Source organism: Carettochelys insculpta, chromosome 21 (assembly GCF_033958435.1).
Source record: "Carettochelys insculpta isolate YL-2023 chromosome 21, ASM3395843v1, whole genome shotgun sequence".
Lineage (NCBI taxonomy): Eukaryota > Metazoa > Chordata > Testudines > Carettochelyidae > Carettochelys > Carettochelys insculpta.
The window spans coordinates 14,636,693-14,659,812 of record NC_134157.1 but is presented as its reverse complement, the minus strand read 5'-3'; the positions used below and the strand labels follow the sequence as shown (position 1 = coordinate 14,659,812).

The 23,120-nt window shown below is 40.6% G+C and overlaps 1 protein-coding gene across 2 annotated transcripts in view; it reads left to right on the top strand.

Moving 5' to 3' along the window:
* The window catches only part of MED27 (mediator complex subunit 27), a 189,512-nt gene extending 176,218 nt beyond the window's left edge, over positions 1-13,294 (top strand). The window contains exons 6-7 of one of the 2 annotated variants that reach the window (XM_075015363.1): positions 991-1,068; positions 4,905-13,294. In XM_075015363.1, the coding sequence (XP_074871464.1) occupies positions 991-1,068; positions 4,905-5,039 (213 nt within the window). In that variant the 3' untranslated portion in view covers positions 5,040-13,294. The remainder of the gene's footprint in view (positions 1-990; positions 1,069-4,904) is intronic. The other variant, XM_075015362.1, reaches the window with a different exon arrangement.
* Positions 13,295-23,120: the final 9,826 nt, after the last annotated feature.

The window sequence follows — 23,120 nt, the reverse complement described above, 5'->3', positions numbered from 1 at the left end:
TTTTCTGTTAAAATGTGGTACTTTACAGAGAAATTATTTTTGAAATAGTTTAACTTTGAAGAGATCGTCTACTCCTTTTCCCAAAAGATTGTCTGTCTAGACAGCTCAAATTTCATATTGGAATCGAAATTTGAAAATAGTTTTCCTCATCCAGAAAAGTGAAAATTGTGTCTGACTAATATTTGTGGGTTCTCTGTTTCGTCGCTGTGGCTCTCTTCCTCTATAGTGCAGATCAACTGGACTTAAGGAACTTTGGAAAAATGGCAAAAAAGAAACATGGGTCTCTCTAAGATTTTCTTCTGAAGCTGTTTGTTAGTGATTCAACTTGTTGATCATGGTGTAGTGCTATAGTGGGTTTCCTTTGTAGAGCTACAGGCAAGAGGGAATTGTTCTAGCCTTCCTCACTGTACAAGGCTATCCTACGCATTAGGCAAATTCCTGGATATAGCTCTCTTTTTCGTATATCGCTATTTTCTCCAGAATTATGCCTAGCATAGTAAATTACACTGAAAATCTCTATATTGCTTTCCATCTAAGGATCTCCAAGTGCCTTACAAATGTAGATCAATATATAGAATCATAAAGTAACTTTCTCGGTATATTTTAGTGAGTCCCTTAACAAAGTTAGGAATAAAACCTACTTCTCCTTGATTCTAGTCCCCTCCTTTAACAACCTAAACCATACTTTCTTCCAATATTTTTAAGTATTACCATCCTGTTGCATTTTGAAGAGGTTTTTAGTTTTCAGTATTTGTGTATGAAAATGCTAATTATATTTGTGTCATAATGAGCTCATTTGTGTAGAGAGTAAAAATATTGGACCATGTTTCAGAAAGTCTCACAAACATCTTTGTGTTACTATCCAAATATGTTGGGTGTCATGGCGTTCTTTTTTTCACACCATCCTTTGAGATATTATGTTGTTTCCATTTAAAGTAATATATCTTTATTTGAAATAATGAAGGTCTTTTCCTTCTGTCTCTGTCACAGGTGACAGATCATGCAACCACTGCTTTATTGCATTATCAGCTCCCCCAGATGCCAGATGTGGTGGTCAGATCCTTCATGGTAAGCTCATTTAAAAAAAAAAAAAAAAAAAAAAAGTTTTTAGCTGGACTCCAACTTAATGAGAGTGATCGATACCAGCCATTTTGTTACACAGTGTAATTTCCAATATATAAAGTAGTTAATAGTTATTTACTAAATTCCAGAAGGTCCTCTCATGGGTTGGAAACTGGTTAAAAGCTAGGAAATGAAGGGTAGGTATAAATGATCAATTTACAGAAGGGAGAGAGGTAAATAGTGGTGTCGTCCCAGGGGGTTGTTCTAGGACCAGTCCTATTCAACATAGTCATAAATTATATGAAAAAATGGGTAAGCTGAGGTTGCAAGATTTGCAGATGATTCAAAACTACTCAAGAGTTAAGTCCCAGGTAGACTGTGAAGAGCTACAAAAGGATCACTGAAAACTGGGCAACAAAAAATGGCAGATGAAATTTAATGTTGATAAATGCAAGCAATGCACATTAGAAAACATAATCCCAACTATACATATAAAATGATGGAGTCTAGAGTAGCTGTTACCACTTCACAATGACCCCAAGATCTCTTTCTTAATTGTTCTCTGAAACATCCATTCAATGTGCAAGCAGCAGTCAAAAAAGCAAACAATGTTGGGAATCATAAAGAAAGGGATGGATAATAAGACAGAAAATATAACTCCATATAAATCCTTGCTTTGCCCACATCTTGAATCCTGTGTGCAGATGCGGTCGCTTAATCTCAGAAAAGATGTATTGGAGCTGGGGAAGGTTCTGAGATGGGCAAGAAAAATGATTTTGGGTATAGAACAGCTTCCTTAAGATTAATAAGATTGTGACTTTTCAGCCTAGAAAAGAGACGATTAAGGGGGATATGACTGAGGTCTATCAAATCATGACTGATGTAGAGAAAGTAGGTAAGGGCAATGCACAGTCAACCTATGGAATCCTTGTCAGAAGATGTTGTGAAGGCCAAGACTATAAAAAAGAACTAGATAGATTAATGCAGGCTATTAGCCAGGATGATGTCCCTAGCCGCTGTTTGCCGGTAGTTGGGAATGGGCAACTGGGGGACTGACCATTTAATAGTTACCCGGCCTGTTCATTTCCTCAGAGCAACTGGCATTGGCCACTGTTGAGGAAAAAAGGATACTGGCTAGATAGAATTTTGGTGTGACCCAGTATGGTGGTTCTTTTGTATTCTTAGCTCCTCTATGTGCAACTACATAACTTATTATAGCTCTCAATATTTGTTTGCTAATTCTTACTTGAAACTAACATGCAAATGAGGTCAGATTCTCAGTTATAATCTGCCCCCTTTGAACTTGAGGAGTGTACAAGATCTGAATTCTGTCCATAATTGGTTGGCTGATAATTCTCCTTTGGGGAAAACCCCCAACTGGCATAAAAACAACAGCCATGTCTTTCACCAGCTGTACCCTCTGGCATGCAATGTATGTTCAGGAGTGGGAGAGGAGATGTTGGTAGAGGGCTGGGTGGCACATCACTTTGCTCTATCAGTCTTCAGCTTACCCCTGGTTTCTGGCATAAGTTTTGTCAAGGCTGGTACAGATTGGCTGTGAGAAGGAGAAATTTGGACGCACACACACACACACACCAACAGAACGTTGGAAATCATAAAGAAAGGGATAGATAAAAAGACAGAAAATATTATACAGGTTGAATCTCTCTAGTCCAACACCCTCGGGATCTGACTGGTGCTGAATGAAAGAACTTACTGGACCACAGGAGGTCAACGTTGTCTAGCAGCATTACCCACACACACTTCCATGCTTGGAAGACATTTAGGGGTAAATTACAGCTAAATAACAGCACAGATCACTGAGAGCCAGGACTAGTGACTGTGGACAAATTTTTGGAAGCATGGGAAATTTGGCCATAAGTGGTTATTCAGCTAACTAAAATCATGCTAAATTGCAGATGTTGCCAGACATGAGAGTGCCAGGCTGGAGAGGTTCAACCTGTATTGCCTTTATAAAAATAAAACAATCTTTATCTCAATATACAGATTTCATTTCACTATGTATTACTTTTAAATATATTTATAATTTTGTTTATAAATACAGATTTCTGTTAAACTGTACTGCTATCTGGGGAGTGAGAACAATGGTTCCTTGTTCAGTACTCTTTCTGGCAGGCTATAGTTTGGCAGTGGAAAACAATTAAAGCTAGCTGTGCACCACATGATGTCTGAGAAATGTTTTCACTGCTCACAAAATTTATTTCAATGTTTTTATAACTGTACAGAGCAAGAAATAGACACGTGGACATTTTAAAACAATCAGAACCTGGTTTGCTTTGTCTGCCATCAGGCTCCGATACTCCTGAAGAAAATGTAAACAGTCATATATGAGGAAATGTAATTTGCTTTTTCACGTTCCACTTGTTAGGAGTCTGATTTCAAAACAATTAAACTTCCTTACCTGTTGCATTTATTTAATTCATAAAATGGCCACTAAGTTAAAATACTTGTGTAAATCACTTTTCTCTTAGGCTTATTATAAGAGTCTTCGGCTGCAGATTGTCAGAAGTAGCCCTTACTGGTCCAGTCTATGTTGCAGCATGTGTCTGATAATTAAGGTTTAGAGAACTGGTAACACATTTGACTATACTATAGACTTGTCACATCGATTGAGAAAACACTGAGAACTATAACAAAGCAAAAATTGATGCTCATCAAAAGTGTCAATATATCAATGCTTTTACATGTCAGGCATACACTCGATTTGGTAGGATGCAGTGAAGTCTTAATTTTCCAACAGGAATGAAAAAAAACACGTTTGTTTCTTTTTCAAAAGCAGTTTATCTTGTGCACAATTTAACTTCATTTGCTTATTTCAGAAAAATTGATTTTCTTTGATGCAGGCTAAGTCCAACAGAACTGAAGTAAATAGCAGCAGCTTAGCTATAGTTTCTGTTGCTCATGTGCCTATAGTTACTGCTCAACTCAGAGGTGATCCAGTTCTTTTGAAGGAAAGTATTGATTGTCACAGATTTTGCTGCTATAGAGAAGACTCCTATGAAAATGGAAAGAGTAGTTTTAATAAATTCACCTGACCTCTTCTTTAGAGAAGTTGTCTCTTATTGATGTAATTCCGTAGGATTTGAAATGACAAGGTTCATGTACATTCTTCACAGTGTGAATCTGCTTCTCTGAAATTTTTGGTTGCATATCTCTTTGAATTTGGAATTGAGTTATATAAAGCTCATTCTTGTGTATGACAACCCAGTTGAGAGTCTTCTCTTTACCTAGGAAAGTTTTAAGCTGTTGTTTATCACTTGACAGTATTTGTTGTTTTGCATCAGTGTCATCAAGTATATGACTTTTATAATGTTTTATGACTATTATCTTCCAATCACATTAGAAAAAAATTGTTAACCTGGTTTGAAAGTCATATACTGTCTGTTCATCTGTCAAGAGTTAACATTTCTGCATTGTGACTGCAGCAGAAGTCTGGTAGAGAGATATACCAGTAAGAAATAAAACAATAGCCAATTTACCACAGCACTGATATCAGAGAATGGTTGAGCATAACCCTTTGTCAGTTGGAATGTAGAAGTATTGGTTGTCCAAGGTGACCCTTTAGCTACAAATACCTTCTCACAATGTGAATTTCTGTTCACAAAGTTGCTTAATGAGAGAGAATAGGGAGGCCAGCAAAATGGAAAATCAGCTGTCTTGTGACCTTGTAATTTTTCTCCGTGCTTCCGTTTCTATAAAATCACTGTATATCTTGCTGTGCCCAAGCCAAGGTACGTTATCAATTTGTTTGTCAGGAATGATAACATTGCAGAGCATTCATCTCTGGTTTCTTTAATTGCTCTCTATGCTTTTCTTTTTAGACCTGGTTAAGAAGTTACATAAAGCTGTTCCAGGCTCCATGCCAGCGCTGTGGAAAGTTTTTACAGGATGGCCTTCCACCCACGTGGAGAGATTTTCGAACACTTGAGGCTTTTCATGACACCTGCAGGCAGTAATAGCATAATCCAGTCATTGACCTTGCAAAATTGAAAGTGGAAAGGAAATATGGACAGAACAGGCCTTCAGATGAGCATGGAAGAATGTTGATGGTTCCATTGGTTGAGTCCCTTTCTGCAAATACATTTGCACATTTAACTGAAGCTTCCTTCCTGGTTAGTAAAGCAGCACAACACATCTGGCTATTTAAAAAGAAGTCTCTGTCCATTGGGCTGATACGTCTTTAAAGGCAGATCATGTATGGTTTACTGGGGCATTTTTGCTGAAGTCATTCTGTGGGATCTTTCAGTTGTAGTCATTGTCATCAATTAGTGGTATTTTAATGAGAATATCTATGTACATTTTGCTACAAAATTCACAATGGAGAGCTTATCTTTGAGAACTATAAATTACTTTGTAGTCAAAAACCATGTGTCACTTACCCTAAAACACACTTTCACTTCAGGTTGTGTGTATTTCCCAGTTTCTGACTTTTTAAAAAACTGGAATCACTTTTTTAAATGTTAATAGAAATTTTGTCTTTACAAGGATGCTTCTCTGATCTTTTCTTATTCTGGAAGAGAATGTTGGTAAACAAAATTTCAAATGTTTGTGGCATCTTGGAAGATGGAGTGCCCTTTTTGAGAGAGAGAAACATTTCCCGTTATTAAAATTGTAATGAAAAATACTCTCAAACTCTGCAGTTGTTGAGCAGTTAAAAAATATGTGATGTGGAGTCATAGTATGTCTAATCCATTTGTCCTGTTGTAATACTGAAAATTATAAAATAAATTTAGGCTTTAAGTACAGCTTCTGTAGTGCAGACACATACTTATTCAGCACTGTGATGATTTAAAACTTGTGCATATTTTTTATCATCACACTGGCTAAGTATAACGTGGCTAATCAACACAGCATGAGAACTCTTCTGAAAATAAGTGGTAAGTCTGAACTGAGAGCCTATGGTTCAGTCTTCTCTGATGACTCATGGTGAGGTTGTTCCAAATAAAAGCCCCTCATACTTTTCTGGAGAATCTTACACTAGCTGTCCTGTCCCAATCCATCATTTAGCTCTGCTTCCCTTTAGTGCACCCTTATTGCCTTCACAAACCACAGATAGTACAGTGATGCAAGGATTGGATAGCTAACAAAGCTGATGGGGAGGGTGAGAGAAGGGCTCTGGGTTCTGTTAATTGCTTATTTTTCAGCAGATTTTGTGTTGAATCTTAATGCTGCAAACCCTTTTGTAGCTCCCTTCGGTTGTATGGTGAGTGCCTCTTGCTAAAAAGAGAAAAATTCTGAGGACTTCGTTTTTAGGGAAGACTGAGTGAATATACCATCTCTTTGTGACCGTGTTAAATAAAGCATTGCACATAGTCCATTTCATGCAACAAGCTTAAAGCACTCTACTGATACAAGTGGACGGAGTCTACAGTGTAGCTATTTAAGATGCTATTATTCAAATAAGTGCAGAAACTGAAAAATTGAGAGGTTGAAAGTTGCTCTAGCTGTCATGTATTCCTATAGTACTGAGTGAAGTATTCTTGCATCCCGTTGCTATGCAAAGGACTAAACATTGCAACATTGAGGTTTTAGTGTTCATGTAAAAACAGAGGCTTTGGTTAGAATTCAAAAATTGCAGGTGTGATTCTGTGTCTGGAACTTGTTAGGCCAGCCCAGATTAGAGAGATTGGAGATGGAGGCTTCAAAAATAATACAGAGACGTGACCCCGCTATTCCTTTTAAGCAACAACTTTCTCACTGGTGAAGCATGAACATACATTTGATTGATGAATGGGAATGAAGATTTATATATTTTACCTCACCTTTTGATTGATAAAATCTCTACAAATGATCCCAAACACAAGACTGTCAAATTAGATTTAAAGGCTCTTGCAGTGCAAATGCAGTTTATTTGCTTAGTGAAAACTGGTCCACTGCACATAATCTGCTCACTTTTTACACTTTGACCCATGCAGTATTCCGGATACAAAGGTCATATAAAACAGGATGATATGTACCTCTTTAGGTAAGAGAGCATTGTAGTGTGATAGAAAAGTGATTGTGCCATCACTGCACTCAGCCTGTGAATAATTAGAGGGCTTAATTTTCTTATGCTTTTTCTGGGGAGGCAGGGGACCAAAAAGGACATGGATATGGTTTTCAGCACTTTTCATCAGGCTTTGGAGGCTTCTGTTTATTTCATTTTGTTTGTACTTGGATACTCAGATAGGAAGCAGCCCCCAACGTTCACAGGAAAATCACATGTGAAGTAACATATTGACACTTACAGATAATTAGTTGTAAAAACTGATCCAGCCAGTCTGTGTTAATTGAGTTAGAAATGTTAAGCCTAGAATTGGCGATCCTAGTGCCAAGTCATAGAATTACAGTGAAGGTACCTGACCAGAAGAATAATTGTCTTGCTTGTGGATGTTATGCAAAATTAGTGTGTATCATTCTTCGAAAAACCCCAAAGTAGTTGGGAACATTCTCCCATATGAAAAGGTCAGCACAATACCTGGAAAATCATGTCTGGCTGATAAGACTCATGGGAAAGAAATATAAAGCCAGTTCCAGAGGTGGGGTTTAATGGCTGTAATATTTGCATTAAGCGGGAATGGGCTTTTCTTGTATCTCAGTTGGTCCAACTTATGAACTAAGGGACTGGGAAAAAGTGTAAAATACAGTAGTTTAGAATCCATTTAAACTTACCTTTGAATTTGTCCCTAAAGCTTTGGATTGTTCTTTGCTCATATGCTGCTAATCACTGCATCATGCATCCCCTAAGCCAAGAGAAACCAATTTAGCATTTTGAAGTTTAGGAATTGAAGCCTTAGGTCAACTTGAATCAAAACTACATTCTTATGGGGGAAAGCTTGCACTGCTACATCTGCCTACCTTATTCCTAAGGCAATGAATGTGTCTCTCCTTTTTCAGTCCTTGTTGAAGAGAGCGGCAGTGAGATGTGGCTTTTGCAGTTAGGGTAATGGAATTTTATCACAATCTGAACTTGTTGCAGCCGTCACAAAACCATTCAAGTTATGAAAGGCAAAAAGAAATTGATGTTACAAATGATCATGAACATGTCTCCTGAGGAATAGTAGGCCATTTTCCTCCATGTTTAGTGTTACAGAGAAGTCAGGAATGTATGTTTCATAGTACCTTATTGCAGCAAGGCAGATTGCATTGTAGAATGGGTTGGTGTAGGCAAATTCAGCACCAGGAGTGAGAGAGAAGTGGAAATTACCTACAGTATCAAATAACTCTGCTGCAATGGCTTTCTTTGGTAGATCACTAGCGAAGACAGATTGCGTGTTACAAAGCTGTATTGTTCCAGTGTTCAGACTATAGTACATTAGTCTAACCTGATATTAGAAAGAAAACACTGCCTGTGGTGCCTGCTGTTACCTCAATATCAGTTTATTCTCAGTTAGAGCACAGGGCTGTTCAGCCTTTGATAGAACGCCTGATGTCAAGAGAGCTCCCTTTCTGTCTCATGTGCAAACCCTTCTCTTATTCCCATGTAGCTTGTAAACGCTAAAGGTTACAAAATCCATCTTTCTTCTAAGAAGGCAACTTAATTAATGTGAGTTTCCCTCATGAAGGGACCCCTTAGTGGATATGCGGTGCATAGTGCAGCCAGCTCTCCTTCCCAGCATGCACACACTCAGACCACTTTAATTTTTCTGCCGATATTGGACAAAGGTAACAGGCTGACTTTTTAATTTTCTCCTCCCTGGTCTCCCTTGTCCCCTCATACATTTTTCATCACAACTCACAGCTCTTTCCCTGCCTGCCCTGTGAACAGTATTGATCGACTGATTAAGCCGTCAAGCCATGGCAAACAACTTTAATTTTCTAACCAAACCTTTTAGTTCTCTTGCTTTTCTTGTATAGTTGTTACCCTCATATTGAGTTTTTCATTTTTCTTTACTAAACAAGTTTTGTTTGTTTGTTTAAATAGGACCTAAGCTACCAGCAGGGCTTACGCTCCACTAATGCCACTTAAAATATCAACCAATGAAACCTATAAATCTAAAACTGGGGGTGCCAGATCTCATGATTTCACCTGATTCAGGTGAAATCACTCTGAATCACTCTAACCGAAGTATATCGGGAGCTGAAGAATGAGTACTACTTGTTGCTCTGTTCCAAAGACACTACATGCCCCAAATCAATGGTTATTGTCACAAAACTGTATTTCGCTAAGATGACGACCAGAGCAGAAGTGAAAGACAACTCATGCTGTCCAAGCATTTCACATATGTTTGTGTATTGCAGTAGAGCAGGATGGTTTTATTTCAGGCAGTGCTTTGGCATACATGTTAGAGAAATCACTACTCTCATGATGTGAAAATTCCATTAAAGCTTACTGCTCCTCAGAACTGCATGGGACCTGCCATGGAGCCTGCAAGCAGTGTTTCAGAATCATCCATCAGGATTGTGAAAGAGCAGTATGAGCAGGTCCACCAATGGTGGGGAGCCAAAGGGGCACTTTCCCCAGAGCTCATAGCTGTCAACGCTGCCATAGTGGCAGCAGCAACAATGGCCGGAGCCCCAGGCCTCTTTGAATTGCTGCTGGAGTGCTGTTCCACACGGCTCTGAAGGAAATGGGGGGGAGGATGCCGTAATCTGGGTGGTGTGAAGGGCTGACTGCCTGTAGCCTCACTCCTTCTGAGAGCACAGAGCTGGCCCCCATACATACCTTGCTCTGGGACCTGCAGTAGCTGTCAACCCCTGCTGAGTGTGAGGCTCAAATTTAGAACTGCTATTTGATGTCTTTAATAATATGTAATAGTGTGTTTGATTTCAACCAAGTTTAGGGGCAAGAACCCATTAAATTATACCTGTATGAGTAAGAATGAACTCTGCTGCTTTTAGTGTGCTCCAGAGTATCAAATACAGATTGTCTTGAAAATTGCTTACTGTTTGACTGAGAGCACATTTTGTGACAAACCATACCAGTAACTCCTACATCCAGAGCAGCTAACGCTCATAGTACTGAACCTGACATAATAGAAATATTATCATTTATTACCCCCAACCAGCAACTTATGTTGTGCGTCTCTCCTGGCCAATATAGAGGGGGTCAGACAGTATCAAGGAGAGGCCGAGCAACAGGATGAGGAGGCTGCATAACTGTGAGTCTTGTGGTGGGTGTCTCTCTGCAGTTCCAACATGGACGTTGCAGTATGTTGGTTTGCTCCTTCAGAACTGTCAGTAGCTCTGCTGAGTCCTGGTTTCGACACTGAAGGATACTTTGTCATCACTGTTGTGTCCACTTTCTGTCAGTAGGAGCTTTCACTTGCCCACTGTCTCCCTTTTCAAGCTCCTGCAGGACTCAGATCAAAACTAGAACCCTGAGAACTCATGATAGCTAGATGCAATGGCTTCTGAGGTGTGCTATCCACGCTGGTCAGAAAGAAAATGAATTCAAATCCCCAGGCTCCCTGTTACCTACTTTCTGCACACCTGGAGAGCAGTGGTGGTGAAAGTGGTCAGAATGGACACCTGTTGGGCATTGTGGGATACTTCTGGAGGCCAATAACATCAATTTAAAGTAACGCAGTTTCCACACTAGCATTAATTCAACCTTTTAAATTCAAACTTGATGTTACACTTCATCGGAGGGGTGAAGCAAGAGAGTCAACCTTAACACCCCTTAAAATCAACCTAATGGTATTGCAGTGAAGACAGTCACATTATAAAATTGAGCTGAGTGCCTTAAAATTGATTTTTTTTGTACTTTAGTGTAGACATACCCTAAATTGCTTGAAAGTCAGCTTCAACTCTATCCAGCAGCTCTCAGGCTTTCTTGTCTGAGTCCCAGTGACTTTAATGCCAGCCCTGCTCTCTGGTTTATTTTGGGAGACCCCCTGAAACTTGCTTTCTGGCCCCCTGGGAGCCTCAGACCTCTGGTTCAGAACTGCTTCCTTCACTGACATAGCGGTATGAAGTAGAAGGTAGGTCAGGTATCAGAGAGACCTGGCTCTGTCTGCCTATAATTAGGTTCTCAATCACACAGCTCAGTTGTTAATTTAGCAGCTGGGTTAGCACTGGTAAGTAGAGTGCAAACCTTAAATGCCCTCATTGCTGTGTGCACCTCTACCTGTGTAACCTTATTATGGATTCATACTATGGATTAAGTTCAAATATAATCAGGCAAGGTGACAGATTAACCTCAAACCCTGCTCTAAATGCTGGTTTCATTAAGTGAGTTTAGCACCACAAGCAGTTCTCTGGACTTTTCCCTGGCTTAGATATGGTAACTGTTTCCATGATCCAAATTTGAGTAGCATTCCTTGCAGACCTGTTTAATTCCTCCATGTCTATTGCTAATGTTTTGTTGCTATGCAGGGATTCCTCTCTCCAGCATTCACCTGGTGTCCTTCAGAAAGATGTTTCTCTGCAAGAAACTGAGTGGTTTGTTGCTTCTGTTGTTTTGGGGGAGAGGGAGTTGAATCATGAAAACATTCTGTTCTTCATGTACACATTTCAGTGGCGTAGGGTTACAGACCACTGCTTTATGAGTGATATTGTGGAGATGGAACTAGTCTGTCCCATCCTCCCTTTTTACATGTTCTACATTTGATTGGAATATGAAGTAATCCGTTTCAGTGAAAGTGAGAATTTTTCATGATGCTATTAGAATCTGTATTTTGTTTCTCCCTTTTTAAAGTTGGATGATCAAAACAAAGAAGGTTTCCAGTTTTGATACTTGTTAATAAGAAGAGAGAAATGAACTCTGTATTAGGTCATTTTGTTTGTTCCTTTGTAACAACCAGATTTTTTTTATCATTTGGCTTTTTATCACCTCTCAAGCACATCATCAGCCAAATGCCAATTTTGTACTGTAAAAACAAAAAAAGCAAAAAGAAATTGATGGTGTCTTTACAGGAATATAAGTGACATTTTAGTATCTATTCCATCCTCAGGACGTTGTCTAGGTGGGACACTTGCTTTTTTTATTTTATGTAATTTTTTGACTAACAATGAAGGTAATTTATAATGGGGGTCTGTTGTAGTTAGAAATGTGGGCATGAACTCAGTACTGAGTAGAGATTACCGAAAAGCTCACATTGTTCTAAAATCCCAGGGGACTGCTGGATGAAGGCAGAAGACATGTAATTGCAAATATTTTCCTTGTGCAAAAGGCAAAGTTCTTTTTTATTTTCAGCTGGCAAATGTTGCCAAAATAATTCCTCAAAACCCAGGCCAGAGAAGGAGGAAGAAAGTACTTTAAACATCTCTTATGTTTTCCGTTTGGAGCCTTACTAATTAGAGGTAGGCAATAGTAAGGTCCTTCCTGGACAGCAATATTTGCTGACACAATTGTTATACACTATCCAAAGCCCAAAATCATGGATGTGTGCCTACTGTTTCACTCCTCACTCTTGTCTGCACTGAAAAAGTCTTTTGTGTTAGACCATATGGTAAAGCCAAAACACTAATGGCAGTCCCTGTAAGTCACAACTGGAGTGTTTTAGTTGAATTGTCTAAGGGTAGGTCTACACAACAAAGTTATTTCAAAATAACAGCCATTATTTTGAAATAACCATCCTAGCGTCTACACAATCGAAATTGGTAAACCTCATTCTACGAGCAGTAGTGCCTATTTTGAAATACCAATTTCAAAATAGGCGCTATTTCAGAAAGAGAAGATAGCCTATTTTGAAAAAAGCCACAGGGTGTCCAATGGCTCTGTTTTGAAATAGGCTCTGTGTAGACGCTATATTTCAAAATAGCTAAGTGTTGTTTTGAAATGCATTTTGCGTGTAGGAGCGTTATTTCAAAATAAGCTATTCCAGCATAGTTTATTTCGAAAGGAGGCTGCTGTGTTGGCATACCATAAGAAAGCTTGGACAACTGACTGTTGCTGCCTATGGAGTACTGTTGGTAAACATAAAGAAGCAAAATGTCTTCAGTACACCATTACTGAGCTTAAGGGTATTGTGGTCAAGATAGGCAGGGTCAATCAGATGGGGTGAGGGGGACAGGCGGGCCATTTGCCCTTGGCCTCAAATTTAGACACGTGTGACTTTTTTAACATTTGGTAACTTTCACAATGTGTTTTTGTGTGCATCCCTATTGGACCCAAATGTGACACACACTTTCAGCATACAGCTGCAAATTTAAGCAAATAAGAGATGTGATTTTTGGCTCAATAATTAGTGCATTTGCACACAAAAAAGGCTAGAAAAGCATTTGTTAAATAAAAAGTTCAAACTATGTCTCTTTGTTGGTGCCTTAGTTTGTTTTCATGTGTCAGCGTTTTTTGGTTTTATTATGGATAATGGCCTCAAAAGCTGGAAGAAGACCAGGCCTCTCTGGACCTCCAAGAGGCCCTGCAATGATGCCAGGGAAGAAGAGTAAACAATACCTGCATAAGACACCAAGATGCCCGCATCAGTCTTTCAGTAGGGCCAAACTCTAATGGACAAAGTTGTACCAGTACAAAATCTGTGTGTACACCAGGATTCACTTAAAAGAGGAAAAGAACAAAATATCCTCTTGTTTTGCAAAAGCCAGTTATGCTCTATCTGGCGCATTGAACAGTTTATTGATGAACACAGAGCCTGAACATCTGATGCCAGGTAAACAACTTGTTTTTCTTAACACTTTTTACTTAAGCAGTCCCAAAACCTAGCATGCTAGTGCACAAATCCTCCAGTATTGACTGCAGCAACTATGAATCATCTGTGTAGCCTAAGGATTTAGAGATCTGTATTAGAGCTTGTTGTATGCTGAAAAACAGTTTTAATAGTCACTTCGAATTTTTAAACAAATCTGCTTTGATTACATTCTTGCCTATCTTATTCACTTTCTACACCTGCTCCAGCAAATTAATCCACAGATATTTCCAAAAACAGCAAATGTGGGGAAATATTAATGGAAAATGAATTTTGAATTCATAAATGTTGTTAACCTAATTCTAATTCTACTAATTCTAACCTAATTCTACTTTCTTCCAGTCATTAAACAGAACAGAAACATATTATAGGATGTGTGTAACTAGTTACAATTAACTAACAAAGCTGAAATTTCAATTGAATTCTCTCAAGATGCCTATGTGGAATTTATAGACAAAGAATTACTAGAAAAAATGCGCATCCTTTTGGTAGAGAAACACCACTGATTCTGGGTGAACGTATACATGAGTGGATCCAAGATGTTCATCTCTCTCTCTCTCTCTCTCTCTCTCTCTCTCACATGATTGTTGTCTCTTTTGGGCCACGTCTGCATGGACAGCTTCTGTCGACAGAGGTGGCAGTTGATAGAGAAACCTTGGCAGTACCTCTGTCGACAGACAGTGGATAGAAACAAAAGTGGATTGAAAGAGCAAACCCCTCTGTTGACAGGGAGCAGCCAGATTGCCCTGCCGTCTCGACAGAATGGCTGACCAGAATCTTTGCAAACAGGGCTGCCTAGGGAACTGGAAGCCTTGTCTGTTGACAGAAGTGTCTACACGGACACTGTTAACAAAACACTGCTGACAGAGGTGTTTTACCTGAGCCAGGACAAGTGTAATGCTGCTGGCTGAACAGCCGAGTTTTGACAAGCTCTTTACAGACTACTTTAACTGTGTAGACACTTGGCAAGTTTTGTAAGCAAAAGCTCAGTTCTGTCAACAGAAGCTGCTTATGTAGACATGGCCTTGGAGTATTTTTAGTTGGGAGGGAGAGGGGATCACTTTTGTAGCATCACTTTCAGTGACCTCTTTAAAGTGCTCAAAGGAAAGAAAAAGTCTTCACAAGAATAGCTCAAGCCCCCTCAGTGAGGGCTGAAAATTATACTGTAGTTTCTCTTTTTGTGATACAGCCCTCATCCTTGGAACAGCGGGTGGAGGAGCTGAAGCTAGTGATCACCCATGGAAACACTGTTTGCATAGGAAACTGAGTAAAATGCAGGTGTCATTTCCTACAGCTGAACAGAAGATGGATCCATGTGATCTGTACAGAAGTTGGAAGTCAGAGCAAAGCGGCAAATAATGAAATTTCCTTCTGAGCTTGAGAGCACTATAAACTGATAAAAGAAAATAAACATACCCTTCAAATTTGGATGACCACAGTAAGAGAGTCTGTCCAGAACCTGTAGTTTGTCAGATGGAGGTGAATCATTAAAGCGCTGCTTTGAGCAAGAATTTCTAGGGACAGAGCCTACAGTAAGGATTTATTGTTCATTGTTTACTTAGAGACTGCGAGATAAAATAAAAATTAGCGAGGTCTTCTAGAAATAATGCACTTTTGAGGAATCCCTAGCGATTCACATCATGAAGCAGTTCCAGAACTGCCAGGCTAAGTGACTGAGTTGCAGTACCACCTGATGGAAAAACTCCTTTGGCATGTACACATTATGAATTCACTACAGGTTCCACTACCCTGGTCTGACACCCTTGGGACCTGAGCAGTCCTGTACCAGGGGAGGTCAATCCCCTGCTGGCCTCCAGCCTTGCTCTCAGGCTCCCCTCCTGGCCACTGGCCACTTTCCAGCAACCAATCCTGGCCTTCCTGGCTCTGGCCTCTGCTCACAGGCCCTGACTCATGACTCCCAAGCCCCACCTGCAATATGTGGTGCCCCAGCCCTACGTCTCCACTCTCTGGCCCCTTTTGTGCTCCTCAGCCACACTCAGGGCCACCATTGCTGGCCGGTAGGCCTGTGGCTGGCTCAGCTGTGGATGTCAGGTGGGGCCGAAGCTCCCAGCTTTCAGGGTTCTGGGTGCCCTCTGGTCCAGTCGAGACTATGTATCTGGCCAGAGCAGTGAATCAAGGGTTTTAGAGGTTCAATCTGTATTAAATTTAGAATTAAGCCTTTTTCACTATGGTGTGACATAAATATAAAATATCAGTCTTGATTACACATGTGGTATGGATTTGCACTGTTGTTTCACTGTGGATTTCTCTAATGGGGTAAGTTTTTCAGTATGCAGCTATGGAAACTTACAATGAACTCCATCCTGTCTTTTCATGCATCTTTTAATGAAAACCTGAGGAACTAATTAATACAGCAGACTTTAAGATTTTGTGTTTTAATATTCAAACATTAGGAGATGCCAGAAGTAAAAGCAACAGTAATAGTCTTAACTCACCCAGTGTGCACATACGGTTCTGATTTTTCACTCAGTTCTACTGAGGTAACTCCATCAATGCCAGTTAAATCATCATAAAACTGACACAACAGAGTGAAGAGTCAGGCCTGTGGAATATTCTGGATTATTGTAGTATTGCCCTCAGTTCTTAAGCAGAACTCCCCGTGGCAGTAAACAAGGAAGAATCTAGTAGCAATCTGATGGCCCAAATGTGAAATAAATGTATTACACGGGATGATTCTGCTCTCAGAGATGACTTTGGTGCCAGAGTGGGGTTGTGTGGATACTGGGCATAATGAAACTTACTTTTGAGATCTTTGTTTGAGATGTTCTTATAGTGCCTGTATATGGCTGAGGGCGCCAAAAAAGGAGAGAGCGCATCAGGGAGTTCCTCCACAGCAGGGGTGGGCAATAATTTTCAGTGGCGGGGGCTGCTCCAAGACTTTGGTCAGAGGAGACACTTTTCTATATTAACAGGGGGGACTCTGGATCTAGGATGGAGTTTGGGTACAAGAGAAGCTGTGGGTAGAGGATTGGGGTGCAGGAGGGGTGTGGGTTCTGAGAGCAAAGTTGGATGCAGGAGGGGATCCTGACCTGGAGCAGGGGCACAGGAATGGGGTCGGGGTCAATAGTGAGGTAGGATTCTGACCTGGGTTCAGGTGGGAATTCTGACCTGGGGGCAGAGGTGTAGGAAGTGGGGCAGCAGCAGGGAGGAAGTTTGGATGCACCTGGGGCAGAGGTGCTGGAGGGGGTTGTGACCTGGAGCAGGGTTCTGAGGTATGGGAGGGCGTGGGCTGCTGAGTGCAGGCTGTGCCTGGGAGGTACTTAACATAGGGAGCTGCTGGCTGGTGACCCAAAGGGACCACCAGGCAGCGTCCCTGGTTGCTGCGGCCCCACCTGCCACTCTAAGTGGTCAGCTGCTCATACTAACGTGCCTCTGAATATTGGGTGTCCTTGGATAGAGCAGGTCAGTGGATCTCTGTGTGCTGCGTAGACCAACAAGCACTACCTGTGCATCTGTGATAGGCTTGTTTTCAACCACTTGCAGCTTCAAGGATTGTGCGGAGGGCAAGAGCAGCAGAGACCCCGCTTTCCCCCAGGGTGCATGCACCATGCAGAGAGACACATACTGGCCCATGGAGCCTGTAGGAGGGTCCCCCTGGGTTGTGGGTCAAATCTGGCCCAGGGGGCTTATTTTGCCTGCTCCTCCACCTGCCAATCCGGGAAGGGTGCTTCCTGCCTGGAGTCCACTTCTGAGATATTACAGAAAGGCTGCTGAGGCTCATCCAGGCAACTGACTACTATTCTATGCTGTTCATGCATGTGGATATTAATGACACACTCAGGTCTGACCCTGAACAGATCAAGCCTGACTCCAGAGCTCTAGTAACAAGAGTGAAGGGATCATGTTTTGTTCCTGTCTATCTTCTCAGTTGAGGATAAGGGCCCAGGCAGAGTCAAATGCATCCTGGAGATAATGGCTATGCAGATGATGTCAATGAGAGGTCTTTGCCTTCCTCAACCATGGAATGCTGTTCAAGGAGGCGGGATGTCAGGGAAGAGCTACAGTCCAGCTGACCAAGAAGGGAACAAGCATCTTGGTGCATTGGCTTGCCAGCCAGGTGAGGAAGGTTTTAAACTACTTCAAAGAGGGCAGGTGACAAAAGCCCACAGATGAGCATAAAAAAGTGACCTTGTAGACAGCTAGATGTTGGAGGGGGAAATGGAAAATTACAATAGGCTCATAAGAGCAAAAAAGAAATAAGTTGGGGAATTTGCTCAACGTCTTAGATGTATATACACAAATATAAGGTGCGTGGGGTGCAAACAGGGAAAACTGGATGCCTTGGTATCCAAGCTGCTTTATAATTTGATCCCACCAAGTGTCTATGATGCCAGTTAGTCTCATGAATGGTATAATGGCGTGTGGGGTAGAGCAATGCTACAATTGTTAGAAGCAGACTGAGGGGACCGGAAACCAGAGTCAAGGATCAGAGCTGGGACCAGGGTACAGAAACCAGAGACAAGGCAGAAGCAGGACAAGTGCTGATGCAGAATGTGAGCAAGTCTGGAGCAAAACCGGCACCAGATGGAAATATGTACAAATTGCTAAGCAAGTAGGGATAAAAACAGAAAGGCTAAGATACAGTATGTGTTATACCGAGCAAGGGACAGAAGGTCTCTTCTTATTACAAAAGAAAATGTAGGTTCACTACTTAGCAGGGAAGGAGAGGGAATAATGGCTGACACCAAGAAGAATGAGGTGCTTAATGCCATTTGGCTTCAGATTTTACAAAAAAAAAAATGTTAATTGAGACCACATGCTTAACATAATGAATACTAACAACCGGAGGGAAGGAGCACAAGCAAAGATAGGGAAAAAACAGGTTAAAGGATATTTAGATGAGAGAGGTCCATCATTCTCAATCAAAGGTATGTATGTGCCTAGGGATACACAGAGGTCTTCTGGGGGTGGAGGGGGCACATCAATTCATCTAGTTTTACAAGAGGCTACATAAAAACACTAGCAAAGTTGGTACAAACAAAATTTTCATGTAGCCAATTACTTGTTTGTACTGCTCTATGTACTTTGCACTGAAATGTAAATACAATATTTATATTTTAATCAATTCGTTATAAGTATATGATAAAAATGAGAAAGTAAGCAATTTTTCACTAATAGTAGGTTGTGATGCTTTTGTATTTTTCTGAAGTGAAACTTTGGGTGTGAAAGACAAATCAGACTGGAAAAGTTATGGTCAAGTCAGGAGGGCCTGGTGAAATTCACCAGCATGTACTTAAGGAACTAGCTGAAGCAATCTCAGAACCATTTATTTTATCTTGGAGGACAGGTGAGGTCTCAGAGGACAGATACAATGTTTCTCCAATCATCAATAAAACAGAACAAAAAGAGATTGTCTAGATATATGTGGGCCTGTCTCAGTTTAGAAGGCTGGAGAGGAGAGATGACCTATCTAGATCCCCTCTAGCCCTACATTTCTATATTTAATCTAAACATATAGGCTATTTAAATGCTGTTATTTATTTCACCATATATGAGAGCAAAATTGAATCCTATGCATAAATAATGTGGGTCATGTAGGATTGCTAGGAGAAACTAGTTTCTTTTTCTCTTTCTAATTGTTGCATTGTTTAACAACTTTAAGTTTAGGTATCATACCAAGAAATACTCCTTTAGCGTAGAACTATTTATTTCAGGCCAGTATTTACTTACTGATTGTTGCTGCTGTTAGCTGATATTGTTGATTAATAAGGTGGTAAAAAGTTCAAAAGATAAGTAACAGTCAGTGTGGATTTGCAATAAAAATCAAGTCAAACCAACCTGATAGTTTCCTTTGGTAGGATAACATGCCTTGTAGATAAGGGAGAAGCGGTAGATGTGCTATACCTAGATTTCAGTAAAACATTTGGTACGGTCTTGCATAACCATCTCGTTAATAAACTAGGAAGCTATAACCTAGATGGAGCTCTGTTAAGGTGGGTGGATAGTTGGCTGGATAACCATTCCCAGACCATAGGTATTAATGGTTCAAAGTCCTGCTGGAAGGGCATCACAAGTGGGGTTATGCAGGGATCAGTTTTGGGACTGATGCTGTTCTTAGTTACTTATAAAGGCAAACTGACTTAACAAAATTGTCATTCTAATGACTGAATTAAATAGCTGCAAGATTTTCAGTAATTTATCTTGTATCTTTTGCTTTATTATCTTTTACTGTTAATATCTTCAACAGCTCAGATTTTGAATTCATGAACTGATTCTGAGCTGTGAATTTTTCTCTATCATAAAAAAGGGGAAAAATCATCATGTCCATTCGACAGACCCTCCTATTCACACTCCACTTCTGCCCTCAAGGCTCCCACACAAACATACAGTTGCACCCTATCCTCAACTGCTTCCCGCTGTCCTCCCCTGACACCTCCCTTTCACATCATGAACCCCACTCCAAACTTCCCAGCCTCCTGCTGCCTATTTTATCTTTGCCACCTGCCTGTACCTAACTTCAAGTATTTTAAAATTAAGTGTTTAAAAGTGGATAGGAGCAGCAGACAGAACCGTGGACGGGAAGAGACTGGGGGGAGGGGAACAGATGCGGGATTTGGCAGCATGGAGGGTATAGCATTGAGCCAGGGAAGGCAAGATCCAGCTCACCAAACATTTGGATCTGATGAACTTTGGCCCAGCAGGAACCTTGGGCCAGTAGCTTCATCAACAATTTAGGTAATGGTATGGAGAGTATGTTTATAAAGTTTGCAGATGATACCAAGCTGAGAGGGGTTGCAAGGGCTTTGGAGGTTAGGATTATAATTCAAAGTGATCTGAACAGACTGGAGAAATGGTCTGAGATAAACAGGATGAAATTCAACAAGGACAAATGCAAAATGCTCTACTTGAGAAGGAACAATCAATTTCACACATACGAAACGGGAAATGACTATGTAGGAAGGAACACTGCAGAAAGGGGTCTGGGGACCACAGTGGACCACAGGGTAAATATGAGTCAACAGCATGATGCCATTGCCAAAAAAAAAAAAAGAAAATGTCATTCTGGAATGTATTAACAGGATTATCATAAGCAAGACATGAGAATTAATTCTTCTGTTCTACTGTGCGGTGATCAGGCCTCAACTGGCGTATTATGTCCGGTTCTGGAATCCACATTTCAGGAAAGAAGTGGACAAATTGGAGAAGGCCCTTAGAAGAGCAACAAAAATTATTAAAGGTCTAGAAAACATGATCTGTGAGAGGAAGATTGAAAGAACTGGGTTTATTTAGTCTGGAAAAGAGACTGATCGGGAGCTTGACAATATCTTTCAAGTATTTAAAAGGGTTTTACAAGGAGGCAGGAGAAAAATTATTCTCCTTAACCTCTGATAGGACAAGAAGCAATGGGCTTAAATTGCAGCAAGAGAGATCGGTTGGACATTAGGAAAAACTTCTTAACTGTCAGGGTGGGCCAGCACCGGAATAAATTACCTAGCAAGGTTGTGGAATCTCCATCACTGGAGATTTTGAAGAGCAGGTTAAACACCTGTCAGGGATAGTTTAGATGGTGCTTGGTCCTGCCATGAGTGCAGGGAACTGGACTTGATGACCACTTGAGTTTCCTTCTAGTCCTATGATTCTGTAATTCTGTGTTTCATTGTCTGGCCATTTTATAGTGTTGTAAAGCTCACTTCCCTCTCCTACTTAAAAAGCAGTCTAACATATGCCTTGTTTTAGCAGTCACCACATAGTAGGATGGAGCTGAGTCAGCTCTCTTTTTAATATAAGCCACTTCACAGCAGAAGGCAGAGAAATCAATATGCCTTACCGAAGTTATCAGAAGTACTAAAAATATTTATTGTTAAATAACAGTGATATAAACAAAAAGTAACACCTTCAGCCATTAGGATTAAAAGTGCATTTACTTTTCTTTCCCTGATTACTGAGACATAAAGATCTCTGTGTCCCAAAGTGAAGCATTATTTGATAGAGAAATAGTATGAAATAAATAAATAAAGCACTCAAAAGGAAAAGTAATTTAAAAATAAATCAAAGAACTATGACACACTTCTTTTGGTGTGGCTTCATTGGAATCTTGTGTGGGTGACCAGACATTGCTCGTAAAAGAAAATTAGCAAGTGCCTTTCATTTTATTTTTAACCTTATGAATTCTGCCATGTTTTACAAGCTTAAAAAGAATCCATCATTTCCATTTTCCCTTCTAGAAGCTCAAAGAAATTGTTCTTCGTTTCCAGCTATAAAGCATGTTGACCTTTTTCTTTGCTATTTCAGCTAGAGGCAGGGTTGCTCCTTTTTCAGATATCCTTATCTGTCTTCCCACATTGTCAATGTCAGTAAATAGGTGTCTTCCAGTTGACTTCAGTGGAATCTGCATCAGCCCCTGGATAAGAGAGAAATGCTGCCATACCTGGGGTGGAAAGCAGTATGTATTAAACATTGTACTATAAAACAGTTCAGGGCTACAAATGAGAAATATGGGTAATAGAGTGAATTAAATTGGTTTAGACCAGGGGTCAGCAACCCCTGGCACAGGTGCCAGGAGTGACATGTGAGCTGATTTTCATTGGCACACGAGGCGGGAGCTGAGCCCCATCCCATCTCCCCTATGCAGCTGGGTGCTTGCTCAAAGCCATGCTGCCTGTGGATTAACAAAAGACCGGCTAGTGCTCCCAACCACCACCTTAATCAGTGGTTCCCAACCTTTTCAGTAACATGGCACACTTCAACAAGACAAACTGTTCCACGGAACACCCACTTTTTTCAGCTGAATCAGTTGTTCATAAACTTCACATTTACTTTCGTGTACTATGTTTACAGTCTTACTAGAGAGGTTGGCAGCATAGTAGTGTGTACAACAGGCTAAACAAGGATCAAATGCTTTAATGTTTCAAATCCACCACAGAATACACTACATAATACACCATCTTAGACAGTGAGCACAGATGTTTCCAAAGTCTCCTCAATACCATGCTAGGGATGTTGAGTAAACAAGTAACTGGTGCAAGCTACTCCTCCTCCCACCAGACCATTAGAGCCAGGATGCAGTATTTAAACCGCATCCCAGTTCCAACAGGCTCCTGCCCTCCCTCCCTCCTGCTTGCCACAGCACGGAGTAGAGACAGGCTCCCTGCCAGCTCATTCAGGCAGGGAAGCAACATTTCAACTGCCTCCCACTGTTGGCTTTTCTATGGTGTCTCATCCTGGTGCTGGCTAGACTTGATGCTACTCAATTTATAAGCCATCAGGTGATGACCGTAAAACATGTAATATCGTTTAGGAAGACCTTTCTCCCCCACCCCCGCAACAGTCTATCATTATACTGTATTCTGTTTAAACTCTTTTCACGGTGTCTTTTTAACTTGCTAAGTAAATGGTATGTGTTACCTATACTGTTTTTGCTCTGGAGAAAATTTAAAGAAGTACCTTAAAGTGCAGTGTAGTGTAGACATCATTATTGTAATTTGGTTGATCAGTCTGTCCTACAGA